The sequence below is a fragment of the Poecile atricapillus genome, chromosome W (assembly GCF_030490865.1).
Source record: "Poecile atricapillus isolate bPoeAtr1 chromosome W, bPoeAtr1.hap1, whole genome shotgun sequence".
Lineage (NCBI taxonomy): Eukaryota > Metazoa > Chordata > Aves > Passeriformes > Paridae > Poecile > Poecile atricapillus.
Genome location: NC_081288.1, coordinates 58,396,778 through 58,423,999, shown reverse-complemented (window position 1 = coordinate 58,423,999; position 27,222 = coordinate 58,396,778). Strand labels below are relative to the sequence as shown.

Genomic DNA, 27,222 nt, shown 5'->3' with positions numbered 1-27,222 from the left:
GATCACTTATCTGTTTGATCAGAAGATCACAGGCAAAACAGACTCAGCTTGGGGAAATTAGTTTAATTTATTGTCAATTTAATCCAAGTAGGATCAGAAGAAATAAAATCTTAAAACACCTTCCCAACCTTCCCTTCTTCCCAGGCTCAATTTTTCTCCCTATTTCTCTGCCTCCTGCCCACCAGCAGCACAGGGGATGGGGAATGGGGGCTATCATGTTGGTTCATCACACGTTGTCCATGTCAGTCCCTCCTCAGAGAGGGAACTCCTCACACACTTCCCGTGCTCCAGTGTGGGGTCCCACCACTGGGAGACAGTTCTCCCTGCACTGCTCCAGCATAGATCCCCCATGGGGTCACAAGTCCTGCTCCAGCCTGGGCTCCTCTCCCTGTGAGCCCATGGGAACTGCCAGGAGCCTGCTCCAGTGTGGGCTTCCCACAGGATCACAGCCTCTTCTGAGTATCCACCTTCCCTCAGTCTCCTCCAGGGGCTGCAGGTGGATCTCTGCATCCTCACACACTCCATGGGCTGCATGGGCACTGCTGCCTCACCACAGGCATCCCAGGCTACAGGGGAAGGAATCCCAGCTCCATTGCCTGGAGCACCTCCTCCAACTCCTTTTGTGCTGCAGGGCTCTTTCACACATTCCACACTTCTTCCAGCTGGTGTGCAGCAGTTTTCCCTCCCATCTTCTTAAATCTGTTATCCCAGAGGCATCACCACCACCATTACTGGTGGGCTCAGCCTTGGCCAGCACCAGATCTGACTTGGAGCAGAAGGCATTGGCTTCATTACACCTGGGGGAACCTTCTGGAAGCTTCTCATGGAGATACCTCTGCAGCCCCTCTGCTACAAAGACCTTGCTATTCCAGTCCAATACAATGGATTAAATAGGCCCCAGAACATTAACTTTCAAAGCCAGTGTCAAAATTCCTCTATTTCATGCAAGCATGGGATTCAGCAAGTGATCTTTTTTGATAAAACAAACTTTTTAAAACTGAAAAGTTGTTTAAAGTTTAATGCCCTAGATTTATCCTTTGTCAGCAACTCTTCCTCTGGGAACAAGTCATGATTCAATTATGTCCCACCCTAGAGATTCCCATGACCTTCTAAATAGTTGACTTTCATAATTTAGTCTTAGAACATTATAATCTTTGTCTGCCAAAGGCCTACTGATACTGCTATTGTCTATCCTGGAGAGATCACTAGCAGTAAGTCAACTCTGTGACTTCAGTTACAGTTGAAGGACTCTGCAAACTCTGCCTCATTTGTGGACTGCATGAATCAAACCATGGCAAATAGTAATAAATTGAGTGAAAGGACTGATTTTATATATTATAATATTTTTCTGCAAGTGTTCCATAATACAAAGAGAGGGTTTTACCTAAAAAGCATTAGTTTACCAAAACAAATTAGACATGAGTCAGTTCTACTCTGCAGAATGCAGGCTTATTTACTGAAGAAGAAACTGGTTTATTTTTTATATTATTTATATTATATTACACTTTATATTACTTGTGTATATTTCTTCTGTTTCAACTGCTAGTTGCAGAATATTGTCTGGAAATCAGCACCTCTGCAGACTTGTATTTGTCTGTAATATGTATTGGTTTAAAATAGGTAATAAATAAATCCAACCAAGCAGCCAATTTAAAATTTCATATTGGATACATATTGTCATGCAGTTATAAGTTCAAATTCAGCCTGCCTGCTTCAGCAGGCCTATTTGGGCCCACAGAGCAGGATCCAGAAAAACTGGGTCTTGTGCACCTTCTTAATCTCACACTGTGAAATGGTAAAAGCCCCCTGCTGAAGATGTGCTCTGTTTGTTCACCTCCTTCAGAGTTAACAATTTCCTTTCCCCTCTCACAGCAGAGGAGAAGAAAGAAAATCAGATAAAGGGAAACCTGACCATGACTATGGAAAACGGGACCATAAGAAATCTGAAAGATGAAGCTCAACAGGGAAAATGGAAGGCAGGGCCATGTCCTCTTCATCTCTGTCTCCAGGCAGTGACTTTTACAGTTCTACCCTTGGGAAATATTATTAGAAATTATAAGGGATGAGCAGAGAGAGGTGGAGCAACAAAACACAAACTAGCAAACAAGCAAACAAACAACCTTAACTGAGTAAGAGAGTCAGGTTTAGATCTTTTGTTGCAAAAATTTTGGTACATGGCTATAATTTTTTCATTGATGATACGTGAATTTTAGCCCAAGGCTTAAGTTGGGGCAAAATTCAGCCCATTAAGGTATTTATATTTTGCTTTTGAGGGAAAACTATTTAACTAAGATTGTACTCACTTAGTGAAAATGAATTATGTTTGTGAAATATGTAAGCACGGTTTATCTTTTCACTGTGTTTTCACAATAAGCTGGTCTTAATAAGAAAAGCTTTTCACAAGAAAAATTATGCTTAACATAGTTATCCTATCTCTTTGTAGTATATTTGTACTAAATGAGCAGCTCATCTATCAAAACAAAGTTCTCAGATCCCTCAAAGACCACCGTGCTAATGTTGTGCTATCATTTGATTAAACCTTTGGTGCCTCCACTTTTCCAAAGTAAGGAACTTCTTTTCTCTTTTTACTATTTTAACATGTATTTAGGGAATAATACTCAACAACCTGTCATCTTTTTTGCCAAGAGATCTAGCAGTATGAAATTAACTTAAATAAAATGTTAAAACCTTCATATTTTTATCAGCACATAAAGAAATAGAAATGGAACTTCTAAATGGAGCAGAGACTGGTAAAACCCTGTAACTTTAAACAAATTAAAGATGAATTTAAACTCTTTAACTAAACACACTATTTGCTTTGGTAGTCCCCAAATGCATTCCCAGGATGCACAGTAGAACTTCTATTTATTTCAATACTGTCATGTCATACCCATACAGACTGGATACTGGGAACAACTGATATCAACAGTCAAGTAGCAGTAAATGGATTAAAATAATTAGTATCTGTTTTATAAGACAAAGTTTTATATTGTTTTTGACATCTGCAGCACAGGAGTAGAAATTAGGTAGAATAAAAATTCATGGGTTGATCAGAGACCAAGATAAATAAATGTACTGTAGCAAAACTTTTTGATATAATTATTAAGCTGGTTTTTATAACAATTTTGATTTTCATTGAAGCATATTCATTTCAACAAGGCTTTTTATAGAAGACTTCCTATTTACAGAATAGAAGGCTGGTCAGAGTAACAGCAGCTCAAGTTCAGTGTCCACAGGATGAAATAGGAATCTGTCTGAGTCTCCCATACCCCATAGGACTGCTCTGCCTATAGCACTGTTGACTATTCTAACAAGAGATTAGAGGATTTCTGCCTTAAAATAAAAATAAAAAATTTGCCATAACAAGACCATTGGTGCTGATGCCAAATGAAAGCAAACTGAAAAAAAAAACAACCTTAAACTTTTCTTTAAGACTGGGTCTGGCTGGAACGTCACAGCAGCTGATATTGTGCCATGTTCTGGGTTTGTAACTGAGCTGTGTTGATTACATACAAGTGTTTTGGCTACTGCTGAGCAGTGTTTGTACTGCACCAAATCCTTCTGGTTTTCACTCTGCCTCTCTGCTGGGATGGGGAAGGAGACTGGGAGGAAATGCAGCCACAACTTTCAACCTGAACAAAGGCGTATTCCATGCTCACCTGTTGAACTGTTTAACCTTGACCAACAAGTTTTCTTGCTTTTGCTCTTCCCCTGCACTCCTGCATCCCACAGGGAATGATGGAGCAGCTCTGGGGGTGCTTTGCTGCTAGCTGGGGTCAGCTCCACACACTCCTTTTCTAACAAAATTCACTGAGCAGCTGAGCCAGTGATTAAATTCAAAATCTACCAGCTGATTAAAAAAGAAGACATAATTTTGTCACTGAGGCATAAATGTATTCAGTTTGATTCCTAGCTCTGTCCCAGGCTTTCTCTGTGGCCCTGGACAATCTGAATTTCTACTGTTCTTGAACAATTCACTCAATTTCCACCAACAGGAGCTTTACCAGAACTAGTTTAATGGCAGCAGCAGCAGCGGCAGCACTCAGCCATGTATTCCTTTGTTTTGCTCTGGAACTGTTTTCCCTCTTGTTTGTAACCAAATTAATCAGTAAGAGGTTGTTTAAACTTATAGCCAAACAGCCTGTGGTTTTCTTTTATAGCGGATCCCAAAAATATCAGAAAATAAAGTGGTAATTTGATTATGTGTGCTTGAGAGGACCAATAACTACTGCACAGGCTTCCTGTGCTCTCTTGCTGAAAATGCAACAGTTAAACAGGCTCAGCTTCAGCTTTGCAACTGTGTTTTCACTTTCAAGGCTGTTTGTTCTTTAACTGGTAATTGTGCACATACAGCTGACATTAAAGAGACTTTTGAATACAAAAGCTAATACGAACTTCAGGCTGTTCCCAAAAGTAATTTTTAGAGAGACAGGTAATAAAACAGACTTGTGTAGTTCATTAGCTACACCTAACCTGACTGCATACATCACTGTCAACTCTAGTAACCCTGGACACAGAAGACAGTGTCAAGCTAACCAAGATTAATGAAACTACCGAATGTTAAATATAAAATAAGACCAAGGTTTTCAAAAGTAAAACTTTTTATTGCTGAGGTGTTAAAATGCTAATGGTTTATTTTTATGCAAATAGCTTATATGAAGCATGGGAGAATTGACAGACACTTTGACCAATTGCAGTAATAAGCAGCATGAACAGTCTCTCTGGCATGGAAGGCTCTGGAGAGGGTGTCATATGACTATCTGCTGTTGTTACTGTCTTTGACCTTATTTTTTTTTTATTCTAACTCTAAACTGAAAATCCTGCTCTCATTTTCTAATCCTGCTCTCATTTTCTATGCAGTCTTCCTTGCCTAGGAATTATGACTTTTAAAATAAAAACTATTTTACTGTCGTCAGTACTTTACCTCTTCAGTTTACCTTTTCCTTGTATTTTCTGGTTGACAGGCATAGTCTCTGATAAATCAGTTCAGTAACTTCTCCTAACTGCTAACAATTCTCTCTTAATTTTGATGAGAAGTATTTTTTACTCCATTCCAGAAGGTCTTCTGAAAAACAGGAAAAAAAATACAATATTGGATGACATATTTTATTTACACAAAATATCATTATCTTTATATAAACTAGAGCTTTTATATTGCTTAATGATATGGCTTGTATAAACACCAACACAACAATGCAAAACATCATGGAGTAAATAATAAACAGAATGTGAGAGTAAGTAAATGAAAAGGAGAGCAAAAAACCACAGCATAATTGCTTCTCCTCATCCTGGGAACCATTAATTCTGCTTACTTCTGACTTTATTTTAACAGGTGAATTATGGGGAAAGGAAAATAATTCATAGTAAAATTAGACTTAAGAAAATTAGGTAAAAAGTTGTATTTATCTGTCATGAGGCAGCTTAACAAGTAAGAATTAATGACACAACATTAAAGAGACCTTCTGGGCCATCAAGAACAATGACCTGCTATTGCACAGTTCCTATCACAAAATAATTAAGTTTTTTGTTTTTAATGCCCAGAAGTCCCTACCCCACTGCTTCAATGGGCACCATGTGTGAAATCCATGCTGGAAGTTTGTTTGCTTGCTTTGCCCAGGAGTTCCTGCACTGTGTGATTCATGGAAGGGAAGCACTGACGCACTGAGCAGCTGGATGGGGATTGTCCAAATGTCTGCTCTCATCTGTGTAACATCGTGTTTTCTGTTTTGTGCTTCCTGACAAGTACTGGTTTGCTGTCGGTCATTCTCAGTGAAAGAAACAGCTCAGGAACAACAGACTTTTATTAAAGCAGCATTAAAAATCAGAATTATTTGAAAACCTTGTAAATAAAGTGGATCCTTTGTTCTACAGCATAAAATGATATTATCTTCATTATTTTAAGATTAATATTTTAAATATAATATGTATATAATAGCTATTACATTAAGTTTTATGGTTATTTTTAATTAAGATAATTTTATTATCTTATTTTCCTTATGATTTCCAAATGATTTCCTTATAAAATGTTCATTATAGAGTAAGAACTAAACAGAAAGTGCTATATAGAAGTGCTAAACAGAAAACCTTAAGCAGGAACACTTTATGCACACCTTAACTGTAAATCATTTTTAAAATATCTCCTCAGAAAAGACGACATGATTGGTTTTCTTACAACTAAAGTAATTTACAGTGTTACGTTTGTGAACTCTGCACACTTAAAAATTAGACAATCTTCAAAGTCCCAAAATCCTGCAAGTTTCATGGCAAAAAATGGCTAATGTTTTCAATAGTTCCCTATTGATTATTGACAAAAATTACTCATGTTCCCATGGTTCTCCATCTACTCGAGCATGAGCATCAACTTTCCATGGCCCTAAAGCAAAATTATAAAAGGAGGGTAGTATCAATGTTTTTTTAACAAGGAGACTGAAAAAATGAACTGTCACAATCTCAAAAACAGTCACAAAAAAAGCCCAAAAAATCAATCAAAACAACTCCAATCCTTTATTATCTTTGGACTATTAACAACTGCTTTCCCATTAAAATGACAGGTGTAGATTCTCCTTTGTCCTCCTTGTACTTTCCATGGATTTACATAAGATTTTTCTGTATTTTTTGGTGTTTTATTTTAATAAGGATGTGAAAATTCCTATCCTCATAAAGCTGGATGTGGACAGTAACCATCTCCTCAACAGAGTCAAGTGTGGAGGAGTGAAGGACCCAGTAACTGACCATGGGAGAGGAAGATGTGTGAGCATTCCTAACCCATCTTCTTAGGCTAAACCTACTTGGGACTGTTTCCAAGGAAGCTGAACAGAGACTACAATTACATCTCCCTAGAATTCAAAAAGGGTGCTAAGCTGGATGTGGACAGTAAATGTCTCCTCCATTTACATTTCACTTCCATATTTTTTATTACAGATATACTAGGATGAAAAAGTTTTTTCTCACATAGACATCAAACTTTACCCATATGATCAGAAGACTGAGATTAATTTATTTTATTCCCTTGCACACATCCTCAAGACAACCTCCCTTTGCCAGGCTGCAGGACAGAACAACTGTCTCATCTGGAACCTTCACCTTCAAACTTGAGTATTTCTGTTAATTGATGTGTTTGACTTGCACTGTGCTACCAGCAGCAACCACATCGGAGTCATTTTCTAACACTACATAATGCAACTGAGGAAAGAAAATCAACAATTAAATAGAAGTGTAAGAAGTTACTCATCTGTCACTTGGAATCAGACATGAGAGCCAGAAAATCCAGAGCAATTTGTCCTTTGTAGTAGCTCTAGTTAAAATTAAGCATTTCCAAATCGGCCCACTTGTAGCAAAAACGGAGAAAGCTACTTTTGATGGACTAGAAAGACTAGAAGCAAAAAAGACTGTTCACAATCAGTAAGTTTAATAGCAGCATTTTGAAAATGAAAAACTGAATACTTATTTTGTGGATGCTGATGGTCTGTGTGCATTGCTCCCTCTAGTGTAAAAGACAGAAAATCACAACAAACATTCTCCAAAAAATCACTGAGGTCGGCAACAAACTTTTTTTTTAAAAAAACCCATTATTTTCTAGTCATTTTCCCCCTAAATATTTATAACATAATTGCTCATATTTTGATACAAGAAGACAGTTTCATATTTCGTTTTAACTGATGATGTAGGTCTCATGCTTGTATTAACAGGAAATGATCACACCAGAACTGAGAAGTGAATGTGCAAACTTACACCCTGTATTACAACTGTAACACTCCCCAAGAAGCTGACAAGACAGAAAGTGATGTTCCAGTTTTTCTCTCCACTAGAATACTAATTTCAACTCTATTTTGTTGTTATTACCATTGTAGAGGAACCTGGTCTAAAACACAGTGAAGTGCACTCCAGTATGCACGCACTCATCTGACCATTGTATCTGGCTAGGCCCCAGAATTTGGAAATACAGCAGCTTTGGAGCTCAGACTTCCTTTGCTAAGTAGATATAAAATCCATTCAAAACACCCAGTCACACCAAAGACTGCCAAGTCTGAGAAATTATTTTAAACTTTGACCCAATCTCAAGAGCCACTGGACGATACTGGACTTGACCACAAGAGAGTACGGGAACAGCAACTGACACTACTGTAACCTCCCCTCACAGGATCTGGGAAGAATTCCTGGGATTTCTTCTTCAGAGTTTCCACTGAACAAAATATTTTTCAGAACAAAAAATAAACGAGCCTTTCATGCCAGTACCATCAGAAGATGTAGTGTGCTGTCAGGATACTGACCAGGCTTCTTTAAATCAGTAAAGTTTTCCAGCTGATAATTCTCCTGAGTGCCTCAAAGATGAAGGCAGGACATTTTCCTTCTTCAAGAACTGAAGAAACTACCTCTGAAAGGAAAAATTTTAAGACTTGGAAGTCTGAGCAAAATTCAAACTAGAGCTTTCCCTGAAGATGTGATTTTAAAAAAAAATGTTCCAAAATAAGTAAATTAATGCTCTTTTTATTTTATGTAAAAGATGAGCTCTTTCCCCCCACTATGTTGCTAGTGTGTGAAGCAACTGAGAATGTAGGGAACATTCTGAACAATCATTTTGCAACTGTGCGTTTGTTTTTTTTACTGACACTTTGTATTTCACAGGTATCCACATTCTGATCATACAAGTACTGTCATCTTCCAACTTTTGTTGTAACTGCATTTCAGTTTTCAAAGGTCCAAGACAGAAAAAAGCCATTTCTCTGTGCACTAAAATAAGAACTGTTACCTAGTTTTACATAAAAAAATCTGAGAACATTTTGTGGAACCAGCCTGAAATAAAATCTGATGCAGCGTATTTTTTTAACACCTTTAACAGAGTCCTAATGATGACAAGTGGTTCTAGTGTCCCAACACTGTCCAAATTAGGCTCCATTCCCTTTAAAGATGATCATGATTGCACAGCAGATCCTTGAAATCATTATATTTAATGCGAACAACCAGATTTTAGTTTTTCTAACTGATGTGGCTGTTGTGGCCATCACAGCAGTATACCTCAGTGATGGTCCTTCCAGGGTACTTGCCATCACTGTTCTCCCTAAAGCTGTATCTGCTGTCAAGTCTGAGAAAACCACTTGCTTGATCATTTGTGAAATTTATCCAGCTCATCCCTAATTACCAGGGTCTATCACAGGCCACTGGTCTAAGCTAACTGGAAATACCTCCTATGCAAAGGACTCACTCAGTAAGGACAATGCTGGGTGCCACAGGAGAACATTCAGCTTCTTGGCCCAGTGCCTCTGGAACAGCTCAGTCACGGGGTAAGAAAATGGGCACTGCAGCAAAATCTCAGGGGCTAAATTCAGGACAAAATTTACAGTTGAGAAAGAAATTTTATTTCAAGCTTCTACGGGGGTATTACAAACAATAGAGAATAAAAACATTAAAAACTATTTAAAAAGTAATTGTCCCTTTAAAATAAAGATTCAAGCAGGTTTAACAATGAAGTATGCTATTCAATGAAGTTTTAAAAAAAAGATTTAAAAAGTATTGGTTTTGCTGTATTTGCTAATCCTTTATAAAAAAGCTGGGCATAAATACTTCGTGCATTCATATGCATTATTTGGTGTTTCATATTATATAACTTGGTACAGTATTTACGATATCACTGCAAAAGAGTTCAAACACAGTGCATTTATAAATAATGGAGCCATTATAAATCACATTGCAAACATACCTTGCCATTTTCATTGTTACAAATTCAGTATCTCAGTGAAGGTAGGAATAAAGTAGCTACAACAATCAATATCTTGACTTTATTTTTTTTCTTTTTAATATAAAAATGCAGTTCTGGAAACCCACCCTCCTTCTTCCCCCTGCCCAAACATAATGCTTTACTTCTTAAAAATAAAAATAAAGTACTAATTCTATATACATCACATGTACCATACAAAAATGTATCCAAAGTTTCTATTGCTACCAAAGTGTTCTAAATTAAAAGTTACATAAATCCCCTCATTGGAAACAAAAAATTACAAGTTACCAAAAAACCAAATTACACACAAACCATCGAGTTATTTTATACAATTTCCAATACATTTTTCTCCCAAAGCAAGTTGTCTTCTCATGTGCCTGTATAAAAATGCATATCAATATATTTGTCAATTTTATTTTTCATTATAAAGCAAATTAATACATTTTCTACAATAAATAAAACACAGGGAGGCACACATATCAACAAAATTAAACCAATGGGAGATAAATGGGATATGGTTTTGAAAGAAATAATGTGCTTGCAGGCTTTAAGCCAGGTTTGTTTAAAACAATAACAACCTTAAGTCATTTTGGGCAACAATGGAGTGTTTTTGGTGATTTGCAAGTGATGTACATAGTATATTTTTTATTGATGTCTTTCTCACAAAGTACCCTCCAAAATAACGCAACTTCCTTTCTTAAAATACATATTTGTAATTGTAAATTTACATCAATCTTAAATACGTGGTACTTTGTGCAAAGAGCAACAATTTACACAAACATTCAGAAGTCTTTTTCAGAAGCTACAGACCAAGGAAGAAATGATACAAGCAGCACCATACTGTATATGATTTAGGCAAACATCTATTTGATGCCATTTTGATATTAGGCTTTAAGATCCACTAAACACCTTAAGCTGGAAGATGGTGCTTAGGTAACTTAACCTCAGAAAGAAGGAAAAAAAAAATAAAAAGCATGGAAAAAACAAAAACCAATTCCCTCCCTAGCAAAATTATAAAAGGAATTAAGGAGCTACTTCTAAAATCAGAATAAGTTAAGTGTTGAATATACATTTATGTACAATTATGAACACTATGAACAAGACATTTTAACAGGTTTAGTGGAAAATCCTCCAATCTACAACACAATAAAATAATTAATCAATATGGCAATGGTGATATAGAAGAATTGCTCAACTATTTCAAGTTTGCAGAACTCAGCCACTGAATCAACAATTAAGGGGTTGTATCTTTAATACATTCTTTTAGACAAAGAGGCTCATTAGTAGAGTTCAAGTCTCTGTGGTATTTTTCATGCCTTGCTAGAGAATCTCTGTTAGTCAATATCACTGAAGTCACTGACTGGTTCTCCATGGACTCGGCTCAGGTGATTCATAGCACGATCAAAAGCAATTCTTACTGCTTTTCTTATGCTCGAGTTACGTCCTTCCATCATTTTTAACTTGTCTATGGTCTCATCTATCCCAAGGGGAACCATTTTGGATTTTGGAAGCCACTGCCTGTAAGAAAAGGGCAAAAAATAAATCCATTAAATATAGAATAAAGTCAAGAAGTCTGTCCAAAAATGTCAGGGCTGCTATGCCATGTTTCTCATATCACAGATCAGCTTTACCATCTTACACAAAACAATAAAACACCTTTTAAGATAGTGCTCACTTGCCTTAAATATTTAAAGAACATGAAATATTAAAAAAAGCTCTTCCATAAAACAGAATACATTCCAATTCAATGATATGTACTTAGTGATTAAGTATCAACAGAAAAAAATTAGCCTAAAATACTGATGCAGTTGCAGAATAGACAGCAGCAACTAACAGTGGACACGGGCTCAAGATTCACCTGACACAGTATTGTTTCTCTTCATTCTTTCCCTTCCATTACTACAAGGAGTTTTCAGATGATGGATTTTTGCCTTACATTTCAGGCACCTCAATTTATTCTTTATGGGGAAAGCTAAACTGGCAAGGAAGTTTTGCTTTAGCATGTTTTTACCCTGCAGTATGATATCCCACTAGCTCCGTGTTCAGGGTACTTTTCTGTTTTAAGCTCCTTAAATATCTTTAAATTCTAGGCATGGAGGAGTGATAATGGAAAAATCTCCACATCCCATTCTTCTAGTTAAAGCATTCTAAATATTTTTAAAGTATAAATTAAATTTATGTCATTTTCATAAATCTTAATTGTAATCCTGTTTTCTGAAGTTACAGACATTAAGGAATACAAATATTAGGTAAATTAATGAATATCTTTAAGATATGTTACTGTAGTCTGCAATCTCAATCCTGTAGAAGGCAGATGCCCTCCTTTTGTTTAAAAACATTGGTTTGGGAGACCATTTAAAGCCAAACCAACAGGAAATTAGAAAGTCAAATCTGAAAAAAAATTCTTTTAAATAAGTAAATTTGGCTATTGAAATAATTTCATTCTTTTAAAGGACTCTAACTAGAGTCTTATTGTATTGAGCACACACTGAAATAAAATGTGAAGAGTCAGTACAAGGACACAGTATGATAACAGCATGAAAAGCAGCAGTCTAACCGTTATCAGTTTTAATACCGATCAAAGAAAGTTTTAAGAAGGTATTTTTAAAAGAAAGCTTTGCACATTCTCCAGATACAAGCAGGGAGACGAAGAAGAAACAAATACGAAAATCCATAGGGGATAGACACTGGTATCACAGACTGAAGGTGACACACACCCTGCAGATGAATGAAAATCACAAACAGGGGTTTCCAGACTAAAAGAGACACAACAGAGACAGAATTATAACTGCCAAAATAATAACAATAAAAGAATCATTACCAAAACAAGTTGGTGGGGTCAGGGTGGAGGGGAGGAAAGGGGCTGGAAGAAGTATTGAGTCTTTTCCTGTCTATCTATGCAGAGTACCCATCAGAGACAACTTTGCACAATATTTACGTTCTTTAGGACTGCCTGCATATACAGACTAATCAGAAAAGTTTATGCTGCAGAGGACTCCCCAGATCAAGAAGCAATCAGAGCAATGATTAAGGAAGTGACCAAGAAAGACATGCATTACACTGGTGACACCAGTAAGAGGAAAAAGTAAGAAACAGAATGCTGAATATGTTTAAATGCAGATGTTCTCTGCAAACAAAGGCAGAAGAATGCAAGAGCTAATGGCATCCTGAGCAACTGAAGAAAGATAATTATGAAGACGTAACAATTAATTAAGAAAATAACTGAAGAACACAGAAATTATGCAAAAAAATCTAAGTGGAAGAATAGCAAACATCAGTTCTAAATTTTGGGCAAGAATTTATTTAAATGATAGCGTACTGGCACAGAAGGAGTCAAGAGAATGGCAGCATCACTAGATGCCACATTTATACGTCATCTTCATCTTCACATTTATATGTCATAAATATCTTCAGATGATTATTCATCTGAAGAGGAAACTGACAGGTAAAAGCAAATTCAAGAGAAAAATGAGACATGGACATATTTAGTTAGCTTGACCTGTATGGAAACTAGGAGAGTGTCTACAGAGAACACAGGAAAGAAATAGTAAGTTGATGAAAGGTAGATGAGAAGCTTCTATGCCTAGGAAAACCCCACCAGAAACAAAAACAACCCTAACAACCAAAAGAACACCAAAATATCTAATGTGTCTCCCCCTATGTCTCCAGAAAATTCCCACCAGCCCTAAAACTGAAGGCCATGGGGGAGGGAAAGAGAATGTTTTGTTATGTGAATTATCCCCCTTCAGGCTTTACAGAGCATATTGCTGATGCCAAAATAACTAGAAATAGGGAAGGTTTAACGAAAAAAAGAAAAATTAGGAAAGGCTAAGAACTTCAAATGAAAGTGTTAATGAAGGATTTAACTAAACAGAGGTTAAAAATACAAAGAAAATGCACTTGAGCAGACTGGGAGGAGAGGTGTTGTAGTTCAGAAAGCAATGATGAAGAATGATACAGATAAATGTTACACTATAACTTTAAAAGACCTATGAAGCAATGAAGCAATTTCATCAGGTCAATAAATGAAAGTAGCTTGTAAATAAAGAAGACTAATAACTTATACTATTTTTTTCCAAACTGACAATAAAAAGGTATCTTTCAGTGATGATATATATCTTAGTCCAAATATAGACTCAAATATGAAATTTTAATCTTACAGTTTATACTTCCATAGGTATTATATCCATGGAAAAAAAATGTTCCAATTTTCTTCTAGATCAAAGGTACTGGTTTTTAAAATTTTAAGTCACTGCATCAAGCAATACATTTCAATAACATACCAACTTCTTTTATTGTCAAAAAATAGTACTAAGAATAGTTTCTCATCTGATTTGGTCTGCATTTGTTCTCCAATTTTCAGTACATCTAGAGGTGGCACTGGTATAGTAACACCATTGTGATGGCCAGCAACACGAGGCATCTTAGGGTCAATAATCTGTAAGAGAGAAGAAAGGATAGTTCCTCATATTTAAAATTATGTAATCCATTTTAAGAAGGTATTACAAAGTAAGTTAACACAAAATAAATAATGAACTAAACAATTACTGGATAAAACTGACTTTGTGTTACACACAACTTTCTGACATAAGCTGAACAGGCATAGAGGAGACCTAGTGGCATTTTTTGCCAGCATCAGTTCTTCTTAAAGTCCTATTTTAATTCCACTTAGTACAACCTTGAGACTGACATGCAGGTTTTAGAATGAAAAAGTCAAACCAGGATTTCTAAAAGCTGTAACTGGCCTCTAATTTTGGTGTTTGAAATTCATATACCTGAAAGAACCACCCCATGTTACGCTGTTAAGTATTTCTGTAAAACACATGCTCCATATTCAAACTCTGGAGCAAAAATTTAAAAACAAAACCAAAAAAAGGTGTAACTTTCAAATATCTTGCATATCAAATGTAATGATTCAGCAAAACATGCAGTTACAGTCACAAAGTCTTTCTAAACAAAACTTGAGGGAGAGAGGGAATATGCTGCTAACATTAAGCTAACCATTCTGATAGAAAAACTCCTTTGCAGGCAGCTCACAGCATTATGAAGAGCTTAGCTTCTACCCAAAGAAAGTTTTCTAATCCATGCCTGTTCCACCCATCTCCTACTCTACAAACTTCTGTTGTTTTTCCACCATCCACACTGGCACCAATCTTAATCCACAGTAAACTGACTTCGGGAAATAAATTAATAGAATGCTAATACTGTGGGGAGCTTGCAGAAATCAGAAAAATTTTCTTCTCTTGACAGAGGTTTAACTCCTCAAGTTGTCCCACTCTCAGAAACACCAATGCTGACATAAAGAAGGCAGCAGAAAAGGAACCATTTGGTCTTCTTCATCACTTTAAATCTAGCGCTAACACCTTTCAAGAGACAATCATCAAATCATCAAATTTTCAGCATCTGATTCAAATGTATTTGAGTCCTATAATGTACCTCCAGAGGTTTTAACCTGACTCTGTATGATTACATTTCATGTTGTCCTTAGCACACACATATTAAGTCGTGATTCTCCAGACTCGTATATAAATCAAGCCAGTGTATGAACAGTTCATTCCAGCCACTGAGTTTTTGTTTCTTTAATGCATTGCAGAATCAAGAGTATTTTTATACTCATTTTGCAACAGAAATAATAAATAATGTAGAAATGAAGACTACTGAGACAAGTACGCTGTTTTTAGCAGGGACAGAGACAATTTCTTTGCGGTAGGTACTATGGAGCTATGTTTCGGATTTGAGCTGAAAATGGCATTGACAGTATCAAGATGCTTTTGTTAATGCTGAGCAATGCTTATACATAGTCAAGGCCTTTTTCCCTTCTCACACTGCCCCACCAATGAGGAGGCTGGGGGTGCACAAGGAGTTGGGAGGGGACACAGCTGGGTCATCTGATTCCAACTGACTTTAGGGATATTTCCATCCCATATGGCATCATGCTCTGTATATTGAGCTGGGCGAAGGAGGAAGGTAGGGACGGCCAGTGTCATGGCGTTTGTCTTACCAAGCCAAATGTGATGATGTGTTCCTGGGGATGACTGAACACCTGCTGCCCATGGAAAGTGGTGAATGAATCTGCTTTGCTTGTGTGCACAGCTTTTGCTTTCCCTATTATTTCCCTATTGTCATTATCTCAACCACGAATTTTCTCACTGTGACTCTTTCAACTCTTCCCCCACCCATGGGGAACAGGCGAGTGGCTCCAGGAGGCTCAGCTGCTGTCTGGGTTAAACCGTGACACAGGAGTACTGCACATCTCAAAGGGCAGGCAGGGTAGCAGAAGTTACTGATTTAAAATATGACATTGCAATAACAGTACAAACTCAGTGCATGGTAAAGAGGGCAGAATAAGCCAACCTTTATTCAACCTGAATGGGAGTTTACCAATTACCTTAACTTTGCGCATGGTGTTTTTAGACCAGAAAGTCACTACTGTAGTACTTCTGGGAATCTGGGCACTTACCAGAGCTGGGTAAGAGGGATATCCACTGCATTTGGCCCATACTACTTTTAGAGGCTCAAGAACAGATGTTGCAGCATCAGTTGAAATCCACATACTGCTATGCCCAACTTCTAAGAACAAAGAAATACAAAATTAAAATGTTCCAGAATGAAACCTCAGACAAATCTGCATTTCTTGGTTTTCTAATCAATAGCTCATGATCCTTAGAATCCAAATACCAATGAAAACAAGGTAGTATTCATAAGAGCTCTTTACATGATATTACTACTTTATTCCAAGCCTACAGATAAAGAATAAGGGTTTAGATGCTTCTAGAAATAGCATATCTTAAAACATCTAAGTTCTTAGGAAGTGTATTCCAAATTCCAGTAATTCTTTCACTTTCAAAAAGCTCCAAAGAAAACATAAAATTATGGTACTTCAAATAACAGTTTCTTTTAGAACTGCGATGACAATCCTGTCACAGAGATGATGGTTTTCAAGATGCAAGTTGCACGGTACATATTTCCAAGTGCTGGATACCTAGATACCCACACTGAGATTAGCACCTGGTAATTTAACAGTACTACTCTGGTACACCTTTCTATTCTTATGCCTAAATTCTAACCTGTATTTTGATTTCTATTTATTTTTAACAAGTTTTTTTGGTTTCTCTGCCCTGCCCTTTCCTGCAGTCGAGTTCAAAAACATCAACAGGTTTCCAGGCAGCAGCACTATGGTTTTATTTCTTCTCAAAAAGCAGGGTAATGAACAACTGAGTTTATGTTACTGTGCACTTCTACCAGAATGCTCAATTATCTTCTCCACTGCTCAGCAATGGATTGAAGCCTGAGATGGGCTTAAGCCTTTCAGTCAACCAAAACCACAACTGATCCCCCCTTAGATACAGTCCAGAGACTGATCTGAAGACAGTGAGTTACACCCTAAAGATGAACTGGGGGTGGTGATCAACGGGGGAAAAGTTATCCAAGTTCATATGCTGTAAAGGTCAGGCAGCACTTCTTGTATGGGGAAACCTGGTACCAACATACAGTTCAGGGGCTGCAGCTGTACTTACTGCTGAGAGAAAATGCATTTCAAATGAGCATTGCTTATTTATAATGAAAGGTGGCATGCAGACATATGTTCTATCTCAACATTACAAAAATATACTAGGGAAAAAAGGTGATTTAAGACCATTTATAAGTAAAAATAGCAAGTGGAAAGTGAAGTGATCACATAACAAAAAATTAGTTCAATCATTCTGCACAGTAAGTTCTATTTCTCTGCTCTGTTAGTAACAGTTTGTAAATTTCTAACATGTTAGTTAGAAAGAGCCATGAGGGTTTCAATTAATTCATCCTTCATTTACAGACTGCTTAAAAAAAATATGTATGTAGAACTACATCTTGTACATAAAAACCTCTTCTTCAGGACAGCTAACAAGAGCGAGCTACACTATTCTCAGCAGCAAAGAAAATGGTATTTTAATGATGAATAGGAAATCATACAAAAGCTGATAGATGCATGCAGCCAGACTCAAAGACTTCTCAGGTGTATAAACAAGTAAGAGTCTTATAATTCTTCCTAGTCAGAATTTATTCCACATGGTAGTAAGGGGTTACTAATCTAGCACATGATTACTAATTTTGTTTTACAAGATCTGTAAAAGAAAAGTCATCTACTCTTTTTATTTCCTCAAGCAAGGAGAGAAAATTAATCAAAATACTATTTGTCAGTATACTATTTGTCAGATACTATTCTTTTAGAAGTTTTTAAAGTGTCAAAAGCAGAATTCAGTAGTTTCTGGAAGGATATCAACAACACTCTCAGAAGGCTTAATGTATTTAAGCAGTAAAAATAAGCATGTTAGAATCTGGCAAATAAATTAACAAAATTATACAATACTATTAAGAATTCAATTATTTATAGTTACCAGCTGCAATTCTTGCTGCTTTGGCATAGTTTCCATTTTCAATGCATGATATCAGTTCACTTCGATCTTCCAGTGTGTGTCTCCGTATCAGGGCAGGTTTACCTTTACCACACTTCGGTAGACTGAAACTACAAAAGTATTAATATTAAAACCACTATTTGATAATTAACATTGTTCACTATAAATCAACATTTTGAACAGGAATTTAAATTTCATTAGTAAAGAGTAAAATCAGTGGAGCAAGCTCTAAAAATATTTTGAGTAACAAATACAAACAACATAAAAGCCAAAGCCCTGATTATTTTCATACACAGAATTGTGCAGTTATCAGCAAAGACAGTTCCACTGCTCCAACAGTTCTACTACATAGAAAACACAACTATTCTCTAATTTCTCACTACAAATTCCAGTCTTTCAATTGTGAAATGTCTCTACTCAAAATGCGAAAATTGTTCTCTGCACACTTGAGTTTTCTTCAAGAAATCTTAAAATAGAATCTGAACAATTTTACTGACAATTTGATCTATAATATCACATTTAGAATAGATGCCATATTAAATTTTCTTTCTTTCTGGAAGCCTGTTCAAACATGACTGCATTAACACCATTCCCTTAACCTGAACACATGAATACAGTCCTCTTTTTCTGTCTAACAGATTTACCCTATACTCTCCTGTATGTCCCTTCCTCATAGCCCAGGACTGGAGACAGCTACCTTTCACCCAGAGATTAGTGTTCTTTCAGAAAATGCACCATTGGTGATGGAGACATCAGTGGTGGCAGAGATGTCTGTTCTGACAGTCCTGTCTTTAACAAGAGACTCCATGGAGAGGAAGCCAAGACTTGGTACAGAGTTACTATCATCACTGTAGTACCCTACCAGCAACCTACAGTTCCAAAGCTGTTGAACTACCTTTTCTGTGTACAAGACTCTGCTTTGTAAGTTGCTTCTCTCTTGTCCTCAGAAAAATAAACACATTTTTAGTGTTCTGGATTAGGGAAGTAGGATAGGAAGCCAAGATACTATATGCAAAAACATATCTGCATCTTTACAGAGCAAGAGAAGCACAGTCAGTTGAAAAATGTAACTGCCTGGATATGCAATAACCTGAATTCAACAGATGAATCCCAGCAATCCTGAAAGATATCTCAGATCTGATGTAACTGAGAAAACTGAAACACACTCTTTTTCCCAGAATTTATGCAATCCTCCAACACGGGTCACAAGCACTACAGAAAACTGATATATCCAGTCTCAAATCTGCATTTTGTATTTACAGTTTTACCTTGAGTTACACAAGAGACTGTTACTAGATGAAATACTAGATTCTGATGCACAGCGGCGACGAGGTTCAACTTTTCTTCCTGGAGTATCATCTAATGCTCTCTCTTTACTTTCATCTCCAAAACCATTTGACAGACCTGCAGCATAACACAGAAAATAAACTGCATCAAACTGGAAACCACACCATTTTCATTAACAACTTTTTGTATTCACACAATAAATCATTATTGTTTTGTCCTTCAGGTGTGATGAAAAAGAACATGAATATTAACAAAATATGTAATTTCAAGGAAGTATTATAAATAGAAAGTTCCTGTTGTCCAGATTTTAAAGACAGAATAGAGCTTTAGGTAAGGTACAAAAAAAAAAAAAAAAAAAAAATATGCAGAGAGTGCAATATGGGAAATACTAAATGGACTAGCAAATCAGTCTTTGCAGTAATGTTTCCAACTGTTAAAACAACCACTCTGCAAAAGCTAAGTAGAAAAAACCCCCCAAAAATAAAATGCTACAAATAAAGCAGATTACCAAGTCAACAAAAGGCTTATTTGAATGCAATGCTGTAATCATTAAAATCTTTTCAAACACTCTAAGTAAAAACTGGTATGTATTTATTCATGACACTATCTAATTCTTCCTGATAGTCTTTCCATTTTAAATTCAGGCTGACTGACACAATGATGACCGTTTTCTGTCACCAATAATCAACAATACACATGGTACTGTTTTTAATTAGCTTTCCCCTAAGACATGTTTATATACATCAAAGGATATTACATTTTAATTCCATAATTGTAATGAAAACATTAAAAAGGCTTTTATATCACAATCTACTTATTTGATGGGCTGTTGCCAATCCTGCTCTGGGTTTGCTATACAAACAGTTTAGTCCTTATTAAGCCATTTCTATACTTGATTAAAGAGGCAAATGAAAAGTTCTAAGACAGCATTCTGAACACTTTCCAGGATGTGTGGGAGTGTGTGTGGAGGTGTGGACATTAGGACTAACAAGGAAAGAATCCAAGAGAGACTCTACAATACAATCAGAAATGTGCTCACTAAAAAAGGCAAATGGTACAGGCCTGCAGTTAGCTACTGCAAACTGCAGCCTACAAAATTTTAAAACAAATTCAATTCTGAGCACGCCGCTTGCAACACAAGAAAGAGCTACCCATCCCAGCCATCCTTACCACTACCAAAGGCTTGAAGGTTATCAGGATCGTTGTACATTCAGACACAGTCAAACTAGGTGATGTAACTTCACATTCCCCTCCAGAGAGCTTTGTACTATAAAACAATTATGGCAGAACTCCCTTTACTAATTCTTCCAGTCTGTTTGCTACAAAGACCTCTGCAAAGCAGGCTGATAACTAAGGAACCTGAGCTTAGCAAGTTACTTTGTACAATCCAGTAATTTTTCAACCATTTTCATACAGTGACTTATGGGGTTTTCCCCTCCACCCCAGGAGACCTTCCATTTGGATTATTAACACAACTTTAGATTTTTAAGAGAAAAAGGAGCATATTTGTTCAAGGTTCTGAAATATTTACATATAAGCATTCTCTTTCATTGTCATTTAGTTTACACTGTAAATATTCATTCAAGAGTCGTTGTTTTGTAACTCCTACATTTGCCTTTGATTTCCCATAGCAGAAAAATTATAAAGGTAGCATTGTCCTGAGTGTCAAGCACACAACTATTAATCAGTGCTTTTTATTGATCTTGTTCTCACTCTCAGCAAGTTGATGAAAATATCTGCAGATTAAGGAGGAGTTGGGTCTAAGACTGTGCTGAAACAGAGTATGCTTTATGAAAAAGTGTATAGGGGAATTTAAGTTATCACAATACATTTTGCATGGCATTTGAAATGAAAAGCTAAAAAAAACATTCTGCAAAGGACATCTCTTACGTCTCTGCAAAAAATGTTTTACTCTTCAATATCCTGTCAGACTTATCTTTTAAGTGAGGTATATAAACTGTTTTGTTTTCATCCTGCCACAAGCTGGAGACACATGACTCAAGTTATCACTCAGGCATCTAGCTAATGTGAAGCAGCTATCAGCAGAAACAAGTAAGACCATAGACTGAATTTTAAACAGGAAGACAGATCAAGTAATGATTGCTGCTAGAACAAGGGCACAGTTCAGGTTCCCAATGGACTGTGGAAGTGTAAAAAGAAGTACCTGTATTGTAAGGGCATGTGAAAAACATTTAACCATATATAAGCCAAATGTGACTTGGATGCTTATTTCTGCATACACTGGTTTTGTATGTACATGCACATCCAGGACAAAAGGGCTTCATATTTTCATTATTTCAATCAGTTTATGACTGTGCTGTCATCAAATGTATATTTTGGCACTCTCAGTCCCTGGCAATAGTGTTGTCTCATCGTAAACAAGTCAGTACAGAGAAATATGTGATTACGTTAAGGAGCCAGTTTTCAGCAATGCACTGGACAAAGTAACCACGTGATTGCCGGATTGCTGAAGTTAAGAAATGAGGGATACAACAGAAACATTCAACTATAGCAATGGAGACAGCTCTCTGAAGTGACAGTTCAGCCTTATTCTAGTTTAAATATAAACTCTGAGTTTAATGACTCATTTAATTCACTTCAGATTACAGTAAAAGATGTTTTATCAATCTGTAGAATGGTTACCAACAGTGGTGTCCTGGTTTCTGCTGGGATAGAGCAAATTTTGCTCTGAGTAGCTGATACAGTGATATATTTTGATTTAGTGTAAGAATAATGTTGATAACACAGTGATGTTTGAGTTGATGAGTAGTGCTGACATTAGGTCAAGTACTTTTCAGTGTCTCATGCTCTGCCAGTGAGCAGGTGTATTTGCCTCCCAGCAAGAAGCTGGGAGGGAGCATGGCCAGGACAGCTGATGCAAACTGGCCGAAAGGATATTCCACACCACAGAGTGCCACACACCATAGATAAACTGATGGGAGTTGGCTGGGAGGGGCTGATCATGACTGGGGGAGAGGGTTGGGCATTGGTTAGTGTGCGCTACGCAACAGAGCATTGTGTGTCACTTGTTTCTCTTGGGTTTCATTCCTTTTTTTTATTATTACTATTGTATTTTACTTTGCTTCGATTATTAAACTGTTCTTATCTCAACCCAGAGGTTTTACCTTTTTCTGATTCTCATCCTCATCCCACTGTGGGGAGGGAGGAGTGGGGAAGTGAAGAGTGGCCAGGTGGTACTTGGTTGTCCGCTGGAATTAAACTACAGCAAATTGGGAAAAAAACCCAAGACACTTTTAACAACAAAGGAATCCTAAAGTGCAAAATAATTTAGAGCTTCCCAGACATATTTCTCTCTTGCTTGTGGAAGTATGAAAAAACAAAGAACATGCAAGCTATCTGCAGAAGTAATTTTCCTGAGCATCAAGCCCCAAATGACAGGAGCTTACACAATCCATGAGACTCCAGTTTACACAGTTCATGTTTCAGAAGTTATAAGGAATAGGCATTATTTTAAGAAGGGAAAATCTCAAGGCTTATTTTACACAAAACACTCTCATATCTAGTCATAGATGAAGCAGCTCACAAGTGACCTTGTAACTTGCCAGAAAAAAAGGAAGCGGTAAAATCTAAGTGCTTTATGGTAGTAGCACTGATGTGCAAAAATAGATCCAATGTACTACACAATTTGGTTTCTGTTATATCATCACAAGACTATTTCCTACCATGAATCATGAAACACTCAATGTCCTGTAGCTGCTAGAGTGAAATTAAAGATCTCCATTTGCTTTAAGGAACTTGCATTTTATTGAATCAGTAGATATAACTAAGAAGGCCAAATAAAGAAAATCCATGAGACATAACTCCTCCTGCTTGTAACTTTCCAAAAGCTCATGACTTTTTTATATCAAATGAGCTTTATCTACAGTCATGGAGTGAAATTTTATGTAACTTCTTACACATATTGCCACTGAATGACAATCCTCCTCTTCCCCCCAAAAGTCCTAAAGATCAAACTAAAAGCCTTTAATTAGTGGTTCATTTCCTTTACTTTTCATCTCTGTTCTTGAGTTTCTTCAAAAAAGCAGTCCACTCTCAGGAAGCAGAACTTAACTTTTTTGAATTAGAAAGGGAATTCTCAAACAATGAAGTCTGCTATCAATCTTAAATGCAGGGTTACTGCCATTTCTAATCTTCAGCTCAACTTCAATGTACATGGAAAATTTTCTGCCTTGCCAATTATGGCATAACACAACCATTTTGAAAAAAAAAAAAATCCTAACTAAGAAGAAGAAAAGTAAGGCAAAGATGATCAGCCTGATACTTTTCCACAGGTCTCTCACTGCACTGAAAACTGTATTTATCAGGGAAAGTTTTAACTTTTTCTCAACAATGCCAGTTTGTTCTTAAGCTGCAATTAAAACTTTCACTGACTACCTACACATCAAGCAAGTTAGAATCCTGTTGCCCATACTAAATTAAAGGAAGCAGGAAAAGGTAATTTCCAAAAGAGAGCAGAAATTAGGAAAACATGGTAGAGGAACAAAGCTCAGTATAGGCCAAAGAGCAGCACAGCATGTCCATGAATGTACAAAATGCTGCCCCAGAATACAGAACTGTACATTTCAGACTGTAATCACATCTTACAGTTCTGCTGAAACAAAAAGCAGCAGAACTTGAATGAAATTATTCTAAAGCAATTAAAACTGTACTATGTGTGGCCTGGTTCAAAACCACGCACATCCAAATGTAAGATGAAGTGCTCTCCTAAAACTAGAACTGAAGGGCTAAGATTTAACCAATAAAAAAAACAGGAGCATTCAAAAAATTACTGCAAACAGTGCACCAGCACTTCTACAACACTATTTAGTCTTGTTTTCAGTAGTGACTTGTGCACTTACCCAGAACAAGTGATGTTACTCCTCGTTAAAATATATATGTAGTAGAGGAAAATCTGTATTTTATTAAAAAAAAAAACCCACATTTTTTTCTTGGTAGGTTTCACTTCTCCAAGGATGATGAGACTGTTTTTTTTTGGGGAAGGGAAGAGGTTGGAGATGTAGCATTCTTAGCTAATCTGCTCTCACCAAACATGTTCTGGGAATAAGAATGCTGGGACTGGTAAAACTCTGAGACCAATCTGTGTCACATATACTACAACACGTACATCTTTGTAACTTACGGAAATGGGGCAATATATTGAATGAAGAGCATAGTTTCATATATGTCAAAGACTTCCTCCAAGAGTGTTCATTTCTATTTGTTTTTTGTTTTAAGGATGGCTGGTGTCTCCAACATGATCCAAATTAATTACTTCAAATGTAATTGTCTTTCTGCGTTCCAAAATGATCATTTAATTGAACTCCATTCCGTGTTGAGGATAATAGAAAATAATTAGGATCCAAAGAGATAAATACCCAGCATGTTATTAGTTAATATGAGAACCTGGAAGACAGTGAAAAAGCCATTAAGTCACTCTGAAAGGAAACAGAGCTTTCAAATAAATAAGCCATCCTTACAGTAGTGTCCAGAGACCGTGAGTATGACACAGGTGTCCCATATATTCTGTCACTAAAACCTAAGCTTTCTAAAGGGACAATCTAATTAAGTTTCACTTTGATTCAGGCCTCTTTCTTGAAAAAGAAAATACTGAAAGTCATCGAAAACACAGAATACAACCTCCAAGTGCATGATATGTATCAAGAACACAGTTTAGAAATGTGTCTAAAAATATCTCCAGTAAGAGTAAGAAAGGGGATGTCACTGATTTAGGGGGATTTATATATACAGATAAGCACACACAAGATAACGGAACACTTGAAGGTAATAAATCACCAAAAGTTACTGTACACTTAAAAACGCAAACCTTGGAAACGGGCAGAAACAAGAAGGCATCCACTGAGTTTTTATGTCAAAAGAGCCTAAGACCTTGAGAGTAACTCTTTAAATGTTACTTCAAACAGTAAATTCTAGAGTGCTGTACAAGTATTAAACACAATTCTTCTTTTCAGAATACACAGATGAATATCAGAGCACATCAAAGCTTCTTGCGCTTAAAACAGTCTTCAGCATACAGACAAAATGGAAGCCAGTTACTCAAAGACTACAAAGCCTGGTGTGAAGAGTCCCCTTGGAAATAAAGCTTTTAAAATGTGCTTACAACTTGGTCATGGCTAAAGACAGCAAAGAGAGCTCAACATAAGCTTCCATGATGTGGCACCTATACAATAAACAGAGGCACCTTTCAAGATCCTAACCAGAAAACGTTAACCTTTAAAGGTTTAAGTGATACAGAACAAATACAGTTTGGTGGCTCAATGAATGAACGGCCTGTTTGATGGGTTCCAAAAGAATGCCAAAGAATTCATCCTTTAACTACTAATTTTCTACAGTTCTGAGAGTAAGATGTGTCTCTGTCAAAGCAGATGAGACTCTGATAGAACAGCAAAATCCGATTTACAAAACAGAAAGGAAAACTAACCAGCATTTAATAGCTACAGCTTCTATAAGGTAAGGATCATATGCTGCTCTGCCCTACAACAGGATCTCTGTATTGTAGGATGATTGTTCAAGGCATTTTAAAATATGCAAATGGCAGACAACCTTAGTGGAGGAATGTGAAAACACTCCAGAAAACTCTGAAATGAAAAAAAGAGCATACAAGAAGAAACATTTCTCAAAAATATAAAATATTAAAATTTATAACTTCTTCTAAGTATCAGCTGTTCCAGTGGTACAGACTGATGAAGCAGTAGAGTAGAAAATGCCATTAGAAAGTACAATACCTGAAAAATTCAAAACTAACTTTTACAAACTGAATTCTGAATCAGCTTTGGTTTATATAATTTATGACATGTAAAACAGATGACTGCAAAATACAAGCTTTAAATGCCTAAATCACATACAGACCAATGGTATGTCACTCACAATCCAAGAAATTACCACAGAAAGTCAGTAATATTTAGGACCATTTAGTTCTAATTACCTTGGCAAAAATTGCTTAAGAGGATTTAAGATCCAAATCTTTTTTCCAAACATTTTTTACTGATTTATGCCCAAATAGTTACGATCCTTAAGAAAGAAACAAATTTTTTTAAACGTTTTCCATTTGAAGATTTTTACTTTCTCAACTACAAAATCCTGATATAAATGAAAAAATCTTAATAGATTTCTTGAAGACTTAAATCAATAACTATTATTTTAATTCACAGTTTATATAATGAAAAAGCATGATAAATATTTATCAATATACTGCATGAAAATCTTAGTGCCTAACAGTCTTTCAGAGCAGCCAGCAGGACCTACACCTACAAAGAAAGGCTGCTCCATTTCCTAAACTGAGCTGTTCCTGAATTGAACTAACTTTTGCAAATTACTATCTACAGGATTTTACACAGAGCTTTTATCAATACAGTTTTTCTTCACTGAAAATAAGCGTTTCCCCATAATTGTGAGAACACAGTTTTTAGGTATGGTATCCAAAGAAAAGGAAACAGATGGACAGAGAACTACAGAGCTCTTCTATGTAAGCAGGTCCAGTAATCCTGTTCTATTAAAAATAAATAATTTAGTATTTATTTGCCTTCTACAACTGTTTAGGAAAACTGGTTCATAGTTTGTTCCTCTTTCTAGGATAGAGAATGAAACAAGTTGCTACATGAGAGAGATCAAGGCAGAGATCTGCCACTCCTGAGATGACATATAGGACACCACAGTAAACTGCAAATCTTTGCATTACTTCCGTAAGTTACACAGCTGCATTCCCAGTGCTAATTTTCCAGGCCTTTTTTACTTTGAGAGGTACTTTATGCAGGGAGATTAAAACTTCACATGATTCAGCCTCCTTCTATGATAGTATGCAGAGTACTT

The 27,222-nt window shown here is 36.4% G+C and overlaps 1 protein-coding gene across 7 annotated transcripts in view; it reads right to left on the bottom strand.

Annotated features, from left to right (window-relative positions):
• Positions 1-9,238: 9,238 nt before the first annotated feature.
• Positions 9,239-27,222, bottom strand: part of LOC131591727 (bromodomain-containing protein 1) — a 55,220-nt gene continuing 37,236 nt past the window's right edge. For 4 of the 7 annotated variants that reach the window (XM_058862716.1, XM_058862717.1, XM_058862718.1 and 1 more), the window contains 5 exons: positions 19,377-19,512; positions 18,091-18,218; positions 16,176-16,285; positions 13,999-14,153; positions 9,241-11,233 (listed from right to left, as the gene is read on the bottom strand). In XM_058862716.1, coding sequence (XP_058718699.1) covers positions 11,050-11,233; positions 13,999-14,153; positions 16,176-16,285; positions 18,091-18,218; positions 19,377-19,512 — 713 coding nt within the window. In that variant the 3' untranslated portion in view covers positions 9,241-11,049. Of the gene's footprint in view, positions 11,234-13,998; positions 14,154-16,175; positions 16,286-18,090; positions 18,219-19,376; positions 19,513-24,590; positions 24,799-27,222 lie in introns of those variants that run through there. The other 3 variants (XM_058862715.1, XM_058862720.1, XM_058862719.1) reach the window with 3 other exon arrangements.